This window comes from Mirounga angustirostris, unplaced genomic scaffold, assembly GCF_029215605.1.
Source record: "Mirounga angustirostris isolate CCGP_5_RB_7025 unplaced genomic scaffold, mMirAng1.0.hap1 SCAF_12, whole genome shotgun sequence".
NCBI lineage: Eukaryota > Metazoa > Chordata > Mammalia > Carnivora > Phocidae > Mirounga > Mirounga angustirostris.
This window is the reverse complement of record NW_026991720.1, coordinates 51,330,241-51,345,119: the sequence shown is the minus strand read 5'-3', so window position 1 is coordinate 51,345,119 and position 14,879 is coordinate 51,330,241. Positions and strand designations below refer to the sequence as shown.

The window sequence follows — 14,879 nt, the reverse complement described above, 5'->3', positions numbered from 1 at the left end:
TGGGTGTTATCCAAGGAATAGAAGTTTGGCTTAACATTTGAAAATTAACGGAATTCATCATATTAACCAACTAAAAAGAACTACATGATCACTTCAATAGGTGTATGAGTATTTGACAAAATTTAACACACATTCAAGATAAAAACTCTCAGCAAACTAAGAATTAAGGTAATTTCTTCAATCTGATAAAGGGTATTTACTAAAAACCCACAGTTAAATCATATCTAACGCCGAAAGCCAAATGCTTTCCTCCTAAGATTAGGAACTTGGCAAGGATGACTGCTCTCAGCACTTCTATTCAACCTACTGGAGGTTCTAGCCACTGCAGTAAAGAAAGATAAAAGAAATAAAAGATACCCAGATTGGAAAAGAAAAAAGTAAAAGTCTTTATTTGCATATGACATCATATATGTAGATAATCCTATTAAATATATTAAAAAAGAAACTCGGGGCACCTGGGTGGCTCAGTCGTTACGTGTCTGCCTTCGGCTCAGGTCATGATCTCAGGTTCCTGGGATTGAACCCCGCATCAGGCTCCCTGCTCAGTGGGAAGCCTGCTTCTCCCTCTCCCACTCCCCCTGCTTGTGTTCCTTCTCTCACTGTGTCTCTGTCAAATAAATAAATAAAATCTTAAAAAAAAAAAAAAGAAACTCACTAGAAATAATAAGTGAATTTAGCAAGGATGCAGAAAATAAGATCAATATACAAAAATTATATTTCTATATACTCACAACAAAACAACTAGAAATTGAAATTAAGAAAATAATACCATTTACAATAACATAAAAAATCCTGAGGGGTAAATTAGACAAAAGATGTACAAAACTTTTATATTGAAAAATACAAAACATGCTCAGAGAAATAAAGGAATATCTAAATAAATGGGGATATATACAATGTTCATAGATCATAAGACTCAATATTGTTAAGATGTCAATTTTCAAACAGATGTATAGATTCAATGTAATTCCAATAAAAATCTCAGCAGACTTCATGTGTGTATGTAGACAATGACAAGTGAATTCTAAAATTCAAACAGAATTGCAAAGCTAAAACAACTTTGAAAAAGAATAAGATTGGAAGTCTTTCAGTACCTATCTTTAAGACTTATTATAAAACTACAGAAATCAAGATGATGTGGTTAAAGAAAGATTAAAGAAAGCAAATAGATCAGTGTAATAGAATAGAGAATCCAGAAATAGTCCTACACAAATACAGTCAATTGATATTTGACACTGATGTCAAGGCAATTCAATGGAAAAATAATAGCATTTTCAACAAATGGTGCTGGAAAAACTAGCTGTCCAAATGCAAAAATATACACTTTGATTCATGCTTTGCATCTTATACAAAAGTGAACTCAAAAAGGATTATGGATCTAAACAAAGCCTAAATTAAACATATAAAACTTCTAGAAGGAAATATAGAAAACGTTTGTGAATTGGGTTAGCTGGTGATTTCTTCTTTCTTTCTTTTTTTTTTTTTTAAAGATTCTATTCACTTATTTGAGAGAGAGAGTGAGAAGCAGCATGAGAGGGGAGAGGGTCCAAGGGAGAAGCAGGCTCCCCACTGAGCCGGGAGCCTGATGTGGGAATCGATCCCAGGACTCCAGGATCATGACCTGAGCCAAAGGCAGTCACTTAACCAACTGAGCCACCCAGGCACCCCTCTGGTGATTTCTTAAATACAACACATAAGCATGATCCATAAAAGACAAAACTTATAAATTGGACTTCATAAAAATTAAGAACTTCTGCTCTTTGAAATACCATTTTCAGAGAACGAACAGATAAGCTACAAACTGGGAGAAAATATTTGCAAATTTGAAGGAGTTATATCCACAGTATAACGAACTGCAAAACTTAGTAAGAAAATAGTTCATTTAAAAAATGGGAACAAGTTTGAACAGACAATTTATCTAAGAAGATGTACGGGTGGAAAATAAACACTAAAAGATGGTCAACATTTTTAGTTAACAGAGAAATACAAACTAAAACTACAAGGAGATTCCATTGTACATAAATGTCTGAGCTTAAAAACAATGAACATATAAAATGATGATGAGGATATGGAGCCACTAGAACTCTTAAAAACTCTTAAACTTTTATATGTGCACATATAAAATAGTAAATCTACTTTGTAAAAACAGCCTAGCAGTTTCTTTTCTTTCTCTTTTCTTTCTTTCTTTCTTTTTTTTTAAGTAGGCTCCACACCCAGTGTGGAACCCAATGTGGGATTTGAACTCACAACCCTGTCTACCAGTTTCTTAAAAATTTGAACACATAACAATATCACTCCACCATTCTACTCCTAGGTATTAACCCAGGAGAAATGAAAGCCTATGCTCATACAAAGATTTGCACATGATTGTTCATAGCAGCTTTATTTGAAACAATCCCAAACTGGAAACAATCTAAGTGTCTACCAAGGGGCACCTGGACGGCTCAGTCCCTTAACTGTCTAACCCTTGATCTCAGCTCTTGATTTCAGGGTCGTGAGTTCAAGTCTGATTTTGGGCTCCACGATGGGCATAGAGCCTACCTAAAAAAAAAAAAAAGTTAAAAAAATGTCTAATCAAAAGGTAGATAAATTGTGTTATATTCATGCAATGATGAGCAATAATGAGCAATAATCAGCAATAATGAGCAATAAACTGTTGATACACATGACAAAATGGATGAATCAACACTGATGAAAGAAATCAGAATGTACTTGCAGCATGGTATCATTAACATCAAATTTTAGAAAATTCAAACTTTAGGGTGACAGAAAGCAGAACTTGTCATATGGGGTAGGTGGGGGAAGCCAAGTATTTTGCAGGGGCATGAGGAAACTTTGGGGTGTGTGTGAAGGAAATGATTGTTACCTTGTGAGGATGTATACATATGTTCACTTATCAAATTATGCAATGTTAGTACCTGCAGTTTATTGCATGTCAATCATAACTTAATCAAGCTGCTAAAAATTTTTTTTTTCAAGCTGCTAAAAATTAACGGAGATAATTTTCAACTGTTGTGCAAGGTTTGCCACAAAGTATAAGATCTGCATATAACTGCACAGCTAAGCTATATTACTTTTTGTCCCTTAGTGTCGTGAAAAAACTGCAACACGAGAAGGCTCTGATGCCAAGGTTGGGCTGAGAAATGCTTGTAAAGCTACTAATCTAAAAATTACATTTTCATTTACTGAACTCACTTTCCATCTTGTAAAACGAGTGTTGGGGATACTTCTAATTCGGCTCTTTTAAAATCGAAATCAGCGTGAGCAAATTAGTAAAGACTATAAAATCCAAACCACTATCTTCCGTCATAATTTGAAGCCTTGTAAATTAAAGCTGCCATCAAGCCAGCTCGCGAGGTGCGAAGAGGCCCAGAAGTCCCTGGCCTGCGCAGACTCTGTGCAAAGCTCTCCACGTGCGTAGCCCCGCCCAGCGCGCCCCGCCCCGCCGCGCCCCCGCCCAGGGCCCCAGGCTTTGTGACCACGGGAACGAAGCGGCGGCTCCCAGCAAGCCTGGGTGATGGCGCAGCGCCGTGCGCGCAAGCGCAGCGCAGCCCCTGAGCGGCCTCTGCGCGCGCGGTAAGTCTTTGCACGTGCGCGGCAGGGGGCTGACGGCTAGCTGCGGTGGCAGGCGGAGGGCTGAGGGCCCAGTATGTGGGGCCGAGGGCACTTTTCTAGAACTTCTGTGGCGGAAAGTGTGAGGTCAGTAGTAGTCATTTTGGTAGGTTCGATGGCGGCCGCTTCGAGTACCGTCTTTTACCCACGGTTGCCGTTTAAGTCTCCCAAGTATGGGGCGAGGCCCATTTCCTGGCCTTCCTCAGCCTTGGAATCGCCCGCCTACTTCTGAGGGTGACTGGTAGCCCAGCTTTTGAGTTGTGGTGCTGGGAGGCGAAACCGGCTTGCAGATAGCTCCGGCCTGAGTGTTCTCAGTGGAGATGGGGTCTCGGGCCCGTAGTGGGGTGGAATTCTCTCTTCCCGCAAATTCTGTGCCACTTAAACTTCAAAATCCCTCATAAAATGGGTCGAGGAGCGACCTGGACTCACTCGTTCCAAATTCTTGCCATGAATTGGAGTTTTGGAAGTGCCATCTGGTAATCCAATTTTGCGGGAAGCAGGTGCTGCATCAGTTTCTTCATAATTATCGTGGGTAAAGTCTTTCTGACCACTTTAAAAATAAGGTTTTGAGATGAAACTATAGTTTCTTGGGATTTCCAGACATTTTCAGTTTTACTAAATTTAAGGCAATGGCGTCCAGAGAAATGTAGTCTCTCCAAGCAGATTCCAACTTGGTATTACAACTTTTTGCTCAACTAAAAAAAAAAATTTTTTTTTTTTTAACCATTAGTGGAGGAACGATACTTGTTTTGAAGATATACTCATGGTGCTTAATGTATGTGAAAAAAACTTTTTAAGGTGTAACAAAAATCAGAATAAAAAAATTTTTCTTTGACTTTTTTTTCCGTGACAGTTAATTTTTCTCTTTCCATAGTTGAGCGGGCATTTGAAACTTTGGTGTAGCACTGTTCTTAACTTTTAAAGCTCTTAAAAAGTCTGTATTTTCAGTTTCCTTCAAAGAACTAACACTTAGGCACGTAAAGTGCAGTATTTTAGTGTATTAATGATAAAATCATAAACTAGTCACCATTTATTTTGAAACATTTTGGAGTTGGAAAGTATATTATGTAATGAAAATTAGTTTTGATGTAATGGGCAAAATTTGATTCATTTTGCAGCCTTTGATTGCAGGGTATTTTCAAAAGTAGACACCACTGTACCTTTTAAATAAAATTGATTACCAGTCTGAAGCATTTGTTCTCTATATATTTGCAGTGTTTCTTTTCGTTTGAATTGTAGAAGTCCTCTCCTTTTGGGAGGGCATCAATTATTTTTAAAGAATATGCACATTGTTCTGAAGTATTGATTTATGTAACTGATCACAGTATGCCTGGATATCCACTACAGTGTAAATTTGTAAAAGCTTGGCTGAAGAGAGAATTGTAAAGATAGGTTGTATATGATGAAATTGCAGAATATAGTATATTCAAATTTTATTTGAATTATTTTATTTGAATGAATTATTGAAGAAGATCTCTGAGGTCATTTTTGATAGAGTTTGAAATTTGGTTATTTAGGAACAAAACATACTTGTAGGAATTCGAACATTATATAGTCTTTATTCACTGTGAATGGAGAGATTATTGAACTTAATTCAAGGTATTGAATTGTTTTAGTTTTTCAGGAATTGTCCAGATGGATGAAGATACGCATTACAATAAAGGTACTGACACAAAATTATTTTTGGATGTAAGAGCTACATGATCTTGATTAATTTCTAATTTTCATTGCATTTTGATTTGGTTTTAGTTGAAGATGTGGTTGGAAGTCATGTGGAAGATGCAGTAACATTTTGGGCCCAGGTAAATAGCCTGGTTGATTTCCTCCTCCCTCTACTTCCTCCCCTTCCTCCACTAATCCAGGTCCTGCCCAACAAAAATAAAAACCCCAGAATATAGATACCCTTGTCATTCTCAGTGCCTACTTATTCTTTTTTTTAAGTTTTAAAATTAACATGTATTATTTGCTTCAGGGGTACAGGTCTGTGATTCATCAGTCTTACACAACACCCAGCTTTTACCACAACACATACCCTCCCCAATGTCCATCACCTAGCCATCCCGTCCCTCCACTCCCTCCCTTCCAGCAACCCTTAGTTTGTTTCCTAAGATTAAGAGTCTCTTACAGTTTGTCTCCCTCTTTGGTTTTGTCTTGTTTCATTTTTTCCTCTCTTCCCCTATGATCCTCTGCCTTGTTTCTTAAATTCGGCATATCAGTGAGATCATATGATAATTGTCTTTCTCTGACTGACTTATTTCGCTTAGCATAATACCCTCTAGTTCCATACATGTCGTTGCAAATGGCAAGATTTAATTTTTTTTGTGGCTGCGTAGTATTCCATTGTATATATATACACCACATCTTCTTTATCCATTCATCTGTTGATGGACATCTGGGCTTTTTCCATAGTTTGGCTATTGTGGACATTGCTGCTATAAACACTGGGGTGCAAGTGCCCCTTTGGATCACCACATTTGTATCTTTGGGGTAAATACCCAGTTGTGCAATTGCTGGGTCATAGGGTAGCTCTATTTTCAACTTTTTGAGGACCCTCCATACTGTTTTCCGGAGTGGCTGCACCAGCTTGCATTCCCACCAGAAGTGTAGGAGGGTTCTCCTTTCTCCGCATCCCTGCCAACATCTGTCATTTCCTGACTTGTTAATTTTAGCCATTCTGACTGGTGTGAGGTGGTATCTCATTGAGGTTTTGATTTGGATTTCCCTGATGCCGAGCGATATTGAGCTCTTTTTCATGTGTCTGTTGGCCATTTGGATGTCTTCTTTGGAGAAATGTCTGTTCATGTCTTCTGCCCATTTCTTGATTGGATTATTCCTTGGGTGTTGAGTTTGATAAGTTCTTTATAGATTTTGGATACTAGCCCTTTGATAATGTCATTTGCAAATATCTTCTCACATTCTGTCAGTTGTCTTTTGGTTTTGTTGGCTGTTTCCTTTGCTGTGCAAAAGCTTTTTATCTTGATGAAGTCCCAATAGTTCATTTTTGCCTTTGTTTCCCTTGCCTTTAGTGATGTTTCTAGGAAGAAGTTGCTGTGGCCGAGGTCAAAGAGGTTGCTGCCTGTATTTTCCTCTAGGATTTTGATGGATTCCGGTCTCACATTTAGGTCTTTCATCCCTTTTGAGTTTATTTTCATATATGATGTAAGAAAGTGGTCCAGTTTCATTCTTCTGCATGTGACTGTCCAGTTTTCCCAACACCATTTGTTGAAGAGACTGTCTTTTTCTGTTGGATATTCTTCCCTGCTTTGTCAAAGATTAGTTGACCATAGAGTTGAGGGTCCATTTCTGGGCTCTCTATTCTGTTCCATTGATCTATGTGTCTGTTTCTGTGCCAGTACCATACTGTCTTGATGATTACAGCTTTGTAATAGAGTTTAGAGTCCAGGATTGTGATGCCACCAGCTTTGGTTTTCTTTTTCAACATTCCTTTGGCTATTTGGGATCTTTTCTGGTTCCATATAAGAGTGCCTAATTGTTCTTAGTATTATTTAACACAAGACATTATTAGAAGACAAATGGCCACAGCTGAGACTTACTACCTGAGTTACGAGTAGTGTACTCATAATACACTGACTTAAAAAAGAAAGCAAGATTATAATTGTGGTTTCAGAATTACACTCAATTTAATACCAATAATCTAGGCTGCATAAATTATTGAATATGCCAAGGTACTTGTATTTGTGAAGTTACAGCCCCATCTAGGGGTCTTTTATAATATTGTTTCTTAAAAGATACTATGTTTTCAAATGTTTTTTTTTTAATGGCTTAATTTTGAGTTTGAGATACAGAAGCTTTTTCATCATAAAATTGGAAGCACTAGTGGAACATTTATAATTTCCTACTGTCAGACTTCAAGTCAGATAACTTTGCTTAGTTTTAAATATAAAGCAAAGCACCAAAATGCTTATGTTCCAGAATTTAAGAAGGTGAATCCCTCTAATGCATACAATTACTCACTAATTTTTAATTTTGTGAACTACATATTATGTGGGAGGGAAGGGAATGACATTTGTTTATACTTCCTGTGGTATAAGAACTCTTGTGGGGTGGAATGATTTGACAATATGGGAAATAGAGTTTGTGAGAAGAAAACTTGTAGAAGAATATGATTAACCCAGAGTTTTTACTTCTATATAGAAAACACCGTAGAAGGCTGATACTCATAGAAAACTTGTGGTAAATATGTCTCTGCTTATGCAGATATTTTCTAAAGGGTGTGCACATATTCTCTGCCTATTGTCACTGTATTAATAGCAACTGTGTCCCAGGTTAGATGATCAATATGTTTAAGCTCATAGCTTAAATAAGATTTTCTAGGGGCACCTGGGCCACTCAGTCGGTTTAGCATGGACTCTTGGTTTCGGCGTTGTGAAATCTAGCCCCGCATTGGGTTCCATGCTGGGTGTAGAGCCTGCTTAAGATTCTCAAGGGGTGTCTGGGTGGCTCAGGTCATGATCCTGGGGTTCTGGGATCAAGCCCCGCATTAGCCTCTCTGCTCAGTGAGGAGCCTGCTTCTCCCTCTCCCTCTTCTGCTCCCCTTGCTTTTGCGCATGCTCTCTCTCTCAGATAAATAAATAAAATCTTAAAAAAAAAATTCTCTAAGGGTACCTGGGTGGCTCAGTCGGTTAAGTGACTGCCTTCGGCTCATGTCAGGATCCCAGAGTCCCAGGATTGAGTTCCGCATCAGGCTCCCTGCTCAGCGGGGCATCTGCTTCTCCCTCTGACCCTTCTCTCTCTCTCTCTCTCTCTCTCAAATAAGTAAATAAAATCTTAAAAAAAAAAAAATACCAAAGTTAAAAAAAAAAAAAGAAATCTCTAACCCTCCCCTATCTCTTACAAAAAAAATTTTTCTAGATCATCACTGTTCAGTAGAAATACGTGAGCCACATAAGTAATTTGAAATTTAGCAGACACATAAAAAAGTAAAAAGAAATAGGTGAAATCAGTTTTATTAAATATATTTTATTTAACTCAGTATATCTGAAATATTTCAAAATGTAGTCAGCGCAGATATATTTATAGATGTTTAATTTTCCTTTTTCATATTATGTTTTGAAGTCTGGTATGTATTTTAGACTTATATATCTCGAATCAGACCAGCTCTATTTAAAGTGGGTATTGGCTGTTGTAATTGGTCAGTGCAGCTATAAACTTTGATTTCAGCTGACTGCTATGTGAAGCTGTTGATTGAATTTGGAGCTATTATTTAAACCAGGAGTCAGCAAACTTTTCCTGTAAAAGATTAGATAGTAAATATTTTAAGGATAGTGGGCCATATAGTCTATAGCAACTATTCAACTCTGTCAACTCTGCTGTTGTAGTGCAAAGGCATCCATAGATAGTACGTAAACAAATAGATGGAGCTGTGATCCATTAAAACTTTATTTACCTGGGCAGAAGACATGAACAGACATTTTTCCAAAGAAGACATCCAAATGGCCAATAGACACATGAAAAAGTGCTCAATATCGCTCAGCATCAGGGAAATCCAAATCAAAACCTCAATGAGATACCACCTCACACCAGTCAGAATGGCTAAAATTAACAAGTCAGGAAACAACAGATGTTGGCGGGGATGTGGAGAAAGGGGAACCCTCCTACACTGTTGGTGGGAATGCAAGCTGGTGCAGCCACTCTGGAAAACTGTATGGAGGTTCCTCAAAAAGTTGAAAATAGAGCTACCATATGATCCAGCAATTGCACTACTGGGTATTTACCCCAAAGATACAAAAGTAGGGATCCGAAGGGGTACGTGCACCCCGATGTTTATAGCAGCAATGTCCACAATAGCCAAACTGTGGAAAGAGCCAAGATGTCCATCGACAGATGAATGGATAAAGAAGAGGTGGTATATATATACAATGGAATATTATGCAGCCATCAAAAGGAATGAGATCTTGCCATTTGCAACGACGTGGATGGAACTGGAGGGTATTATGTTGAGTGAAATAAGTCAAACAGAAAAAGACATGTATCATATGATCTCACTGATATGAGGAATTCTTAATCGCAGGAAACAAACTGAGTGTTGTTGGAGTGGGGGGTGGGGTGGGAGGGATGGGGTGACTGGGTGATAGACACTGGGGAGGGTATGTGCTGTGGTAAGCGCTGTGAATTGTGCAAGACTGTTGAATCTCAGATCTGTACCTCTGAAACGAATAATGCAATCTATGTTAAGAAAAAAGAAAAAGAAGAAGAAGAAGGTAGCAGGAGGGGAAGTATGAAGCGGGGGAAATCGGAGGGGTAGACGAACCATGAGAGACGATGGACTCTGAAAAACAAACAGGGTTCTAGAGGGGAGGGGGGTCGGAGGATGGGTTAGCCTGGTGGTGGGTATTGAGGGCACATTCTGCATGGAGCACTGGGTGTTATGCACAAACAATGAATCATGGAACACTTCATCTAAAACTAATGATGTAATGTATGGGGATTAACATAAGAATAAAAAAAAAAAACTTTATTTACCAAATCAAGTGGCAGAGGCCAAAATTTGCCAACCTCTTATTTCAGCCACGAAGTTGAGGACTTGTAGAAATTTAAACATTTTAAGAAGTTAGGAAACATGTTATAAATGGATGAGATTAAGGGTTAAAACTACTAGTGGCATTCACATGAAATGAATGATTATTTCAAGAAGCAAATTGTAAAATTTTTTTATGTACTTGAGAGAGAGGGAGGGAGAGAGCACAAGCTGGGGGAGCAGCAGAGGGAGAAGCAGGCTCTCCACTGAGCAGGGAGCCCGACGGAATGGGGCTCCATCCCAGGACCCTGGGATCATGACCTGAGCCAAAGGCAGATACACAAATTGTAAAATTTGATTGGAGTTGGAATAGCTATAAATAAAGAATAAATAGAGATTTACCAATATGTGGAGGCAGATCAAGATGAAGATCTGCTCATGTATATTCTCTGCTTTTCTGCCACTGGATTTCTGCCCTATAAGCCACTTATATGAGTACACTGCAGAATTTTTGGTAGGCCCAGTGGGATGAGTAGCAGCTGAAGGAATCCTAAGTGTTTGACCTTCACCTTTATTTGAAAGAAAGAGCTTCCATTTATTTTAGTCCAGATAGCTATAAGATCTAATTATGCAGAATATTTTGGTGTATTCTGAACTTGAGAGAGTTAATTCTGGGGTTTTATTCACAAAGGCTGCTTGTAATGTGTTTTGGATCAGTTTAAATTCAGTTCCCTTTTTTACTCTATGGTGATACTGATACTTATCATGACATCTTTGGAATGGCTCTTTCAGAGTTTCTTTTCAGTCATCAGAGATAATCATGTTCTTTCTAGCCTTACTGAATATTTTGCTGATATATTTTTAAAGAACATATATATATTATTTTGGGATAACTTTAGACTTACAGGATGTTCGTAAAATTAGTACAGTCTTTTTAAAAATTTTTTAATTTAAATTCAATTTAGTTAACATATAGTGTATTACTAGTTTCAGAGGTAGAGTTCATTGATTCATCAGTCTTCTATAATACCCAGTGCTTATTACTTCATGTGCCCTCCTTAATGCCCATCACCCAGTTACCCCATCCCACTTCCCCCCAGCAACCCTCAGTTTGTTTCCTGTGAGTAAGAGCCTCTTATGGTTTGCCTCCCTCTCTGTTTTTATCTTATTGTATTTTTCCTTCCCTTCCCCTATGTTCATCTGTTTTGTTTCTTAAATTCCACATATGAGTGAAATCATATGGTATTTGTCTTTCTCTGACTTATTTTGCTTAGCATAATACCTTCTAGTTCCATCCACGTCATTGCAAATGGCAAGATTTCATTTTTTGATGGCTGAGTAATATTCCAATGTGTGTGTGTGTGTATGTATGTACATGCATATATATGGGTGTACATATATATATATATGTATGTATATATATATCACCTTTATCCATTCATCTGTTGATGGACATCTGGGCTCCTTCCATACTTTGGCTTTTGTGACATTGCTGCTATAAACATTGGGGTGCATGTGCCCCTTTAAATCTGTATTTTTGTATCCTTTGGGTAAATACCTCATAGTGCAATTGCTGGATCATAGGGTAGTTCTATTTTTAACTTTTTGAGGAACCTCCATACTGTTTTCCAGAGTGGGCTATACCAGTTTGCATTCCCACCAACAGTGTAAGAGGGTTCCCATTTGTCTGTACCCTTGCCAACATTTGTTGTTTCCTGAGTTGTTAATTTTTGCCACTCTGGTGTGAGATGGTATCTCATTGTGGTTTTGATTTGTATTTCCCTGATGCCAAGTGATGTTGAGAATTTTTTCACGTGTGAGTCGTTTTGTTAGTACAGTCTTTCTTTATATTCTTCATCTAGCTTCCCTTACTGATGACATTTTACATAACCGTAATACAGTTGTGAAAGCCAGGAAATTAACATTGGTATCGTGCTATTAACTCAGCCCTTATTCAGATTTCAGCTGTTTTTTCATTGCCTTTTTTCTGTTCCAGGATCCCACATTGTATTTAGTTGTCATGTATTTTTAGTCTCCTCCAGCTTTTGATAGTTCTTTTATTTATCCTTGTCTTTCATGACTGACATTTTTGATGAGTATTGGTCAGTTATTTTATAGAATATCCCTCAGTTTAGATCTGTTTGATGGTTTTTCATAAATAGATTAGCAGTAATACTACAGAAGTGATACTGTGTCCTTGTTAGTGTATCATATTGGGGATTCATGATATTGATACATCATTATTGATGATGTTGAGCTTGCTCCACTTGCTTAAGGTGCTCACTGCTGGGTTTCTTCACTTGAAAGTTACTGTTCTTTTGTAGTTAATAAATGCTTTAGAGGGAGATACATTGAGATTATCTAATCTTGTTTTCCTTCAACTTTTCATCCACAAATTTTATTATTTATTACTATGGTGTTTGCCTAATTATTTTCTGTTTCTCTCATTCCTTCTGCATTTGTTAGTTGGAATTCTTCTGTAAGGAAGAGCTGTATCTTCTCCACTCATTTATTCAATTATTAAAATTAGTATAGACTCATGGCCATTTATTCCATGGGTTATAATCCAATACTACCACTGTTTTGTTGTTTGAATTGTTCTAGCTTTGGGTATCAAGAGATTGTTCACATTGGCTGCTGCACCCTTTAAACATGTCCCCATTTCATTTTTGAACATTTCTTTACTTTCTGGCACCACCAGAAGTTCCAGGATCATCTTTTATTTCCCTGTCCTAGTCCTGAAATCTACCACTCTCCAAGGAACTCTGATTCCTTTTATTGGAGAATGGTGTTTTAGAAATCAAGATCTGGACACTGAGTGTTCTTATTGGTCCTGGAGTGTCATTGCTTTTAGGCCCTCTCAGCAGTCTGAGCTGGGAAATATATATGTATAAAAACTTACACATATATACATCTATATTTTTGTGTGTCTTCCTTTCATATATGCATATATATGCACACAAACATGTATACACACACATACACGCATACTATGAATTCATACGAATACCTTCCAATTCTAATCTAACGGTATAGGCTCATAACTAGCCTTTCCCCCTTGATTGTAATTTCTTCCTCCCGGCTTTCATTATCTGTGGTATATTTACTTATTTGTTCAATCCTAGTGTACACCTAAAGGAGTTTCAAATTGTTAGCCCACATCCATGAGAAATGATTTTATTTAACTAGATTGCAGAATTTGTGTATAGAGGATTATATACATTTTGAATTTTTTTACATGTTTCCTTTATACGATAACAAGTATATGAGAAGACTCATGTCATTTGACTAAAATATGCTGTCCATTTTGAGCAATTAGAATTTGATCTAAAGTACAATCCAGAGGTAGTTGTTTAAAGTTACCTCCTCTTATGATTTAATAGTATTTGGTGTCTTAGTTTGAATTCCAAGTAATTTGAACTCACTGCAAAGTAAAAATTTTCTATACCTAGAACCATTTCTTATAAAGAACTCATTTGGATTATGAAAAATACTGCTGTAAGAATTTGATTTAATTGCTAAAGCTCCGAAATCTTTTAAGTATTAGTCTAATAGAACTCTCAATTATAGGGGCACCTGGGTGGCTCAGTTGGTTAAGCCACTGCCTTTGGCTCAGGTCATGATCCCAGGGTCCTGGGATTGAGCCCCGCATCAGGCTCCTTGCTTGGCAGGGAGCCTGCTTCTCCCTCTCCCTCTGCCTGCCTGCCGCTCCCCCCTGCTTGTGCTCACTCTCTCACTCTCTCTCTCTCTCTGTGTCAAATAAATAAATAAATCTTAAAGAAAAAAAAAGACCTCTCAATTATATAACACTGTCAAATAATAATTTACTGAATCTTAAAATGTAGCTATTCTTTTTTCTAGAGTATGAGTAGGAATAAGGACATTATGAAGATTGGTTGTTCATTATCTGAAGTTTGTCCCCATGCCAATTCAGTTTTTGGGAATCTTGATCCAAAGAAGGTGAGCCATATTCTTGGATATAATTATTCCATCTCTCTTGATAGCTTTATGTCTTAGATTTTATAATTGTTGGAATTTTTGATGTATTTGAAAAGAAGAGGCAGATTTTTAGACCTTATGTAAACTGTAGTTATAGTAAATTTATTCTTTCAGAAATACTTACGGACTATATGCTATGTACCAGGTACTGTCGTAAGCACTGATAATATAGTGGTGAACAAGATAGAATCCTTGCCTTTGATACCGATTGACAAAAAAAATCTGTAAAAGTAATCTTTATGGAGAAGAGTTTGATGATCTTTTTCTCTTTTTTTTAAATTGAGGTATAACTTAAATACAGTAATGTGTTCATGTCTTAGCTGTACAGCTTCATGAATTTTTACGTATGTTTGCATCTATATAATCACCAGCCAGATCAAGATACAGTTCCATCTTCCTGAAAAATGCCTGCAGGTCTTTTCTCAGTCAATTCTTGGACAGTAGTCCCTCTAACAAGAGTTAATTATTATTATGACTTCTGTCACCATAGATTCATTTGCTTGTTCTTAAATCATACAGTATTTACTCTTTTGTGTATATCTGGTTTCTTTTTTTTTTTTTATTCTTATGTTAATCTCCATACATTACATCATTAGTTTTAGATGAAGTGTTCCATGATTCATTGTTTGTGCATAACACCCAGTGCTCCATGCAGAATGTGCCCTCCTCAATACCCATCACCAGGCTAACCCATCCTCCCACCCCCCTCCCCTCTAGAACCCTCAGTTTGTTTTTCAGAGTCCATCGTCTCTCATGGTGTATATCTGGTTTCTTTAGTTCCAACAGAATT

General features: G+C 37.4%; 1 protein-coding gene across 2 annotated transcripts in view; it reads left to right on the top strand.

The window, feature by feature from the left end:
• The first annotated feature begins 3,649 nt into the window (after positions 1-3,649).
• STK31 (serine/threonine kinase 31) overlaps positions 3,650-14,879 on the top strand; it is an 86,203-nt gene continuing 74,973 nt past the window's right edge. For both annotated transcript variants that reach the window (XM_064575607.1, XM_064575606.1), the window contains exons 1-4: positions 3,650-3,699; positions 5,229-5,275; positions 5,362-5,414; positions 13,952-14,050. In XM_064575607.1, coding sequence (XP_064431677.1) covers positions 3,650-3,699; positions 5,229-5,275; positions 5,362-5,414; positions 13,952-14,050 — 249 coding nt within the window. The remainder of the gene's footprint in view (positions 3,700-5,228; positions 5,276-5,361; positions 5,415-13,951; positions 14,051-14,879) is intronic.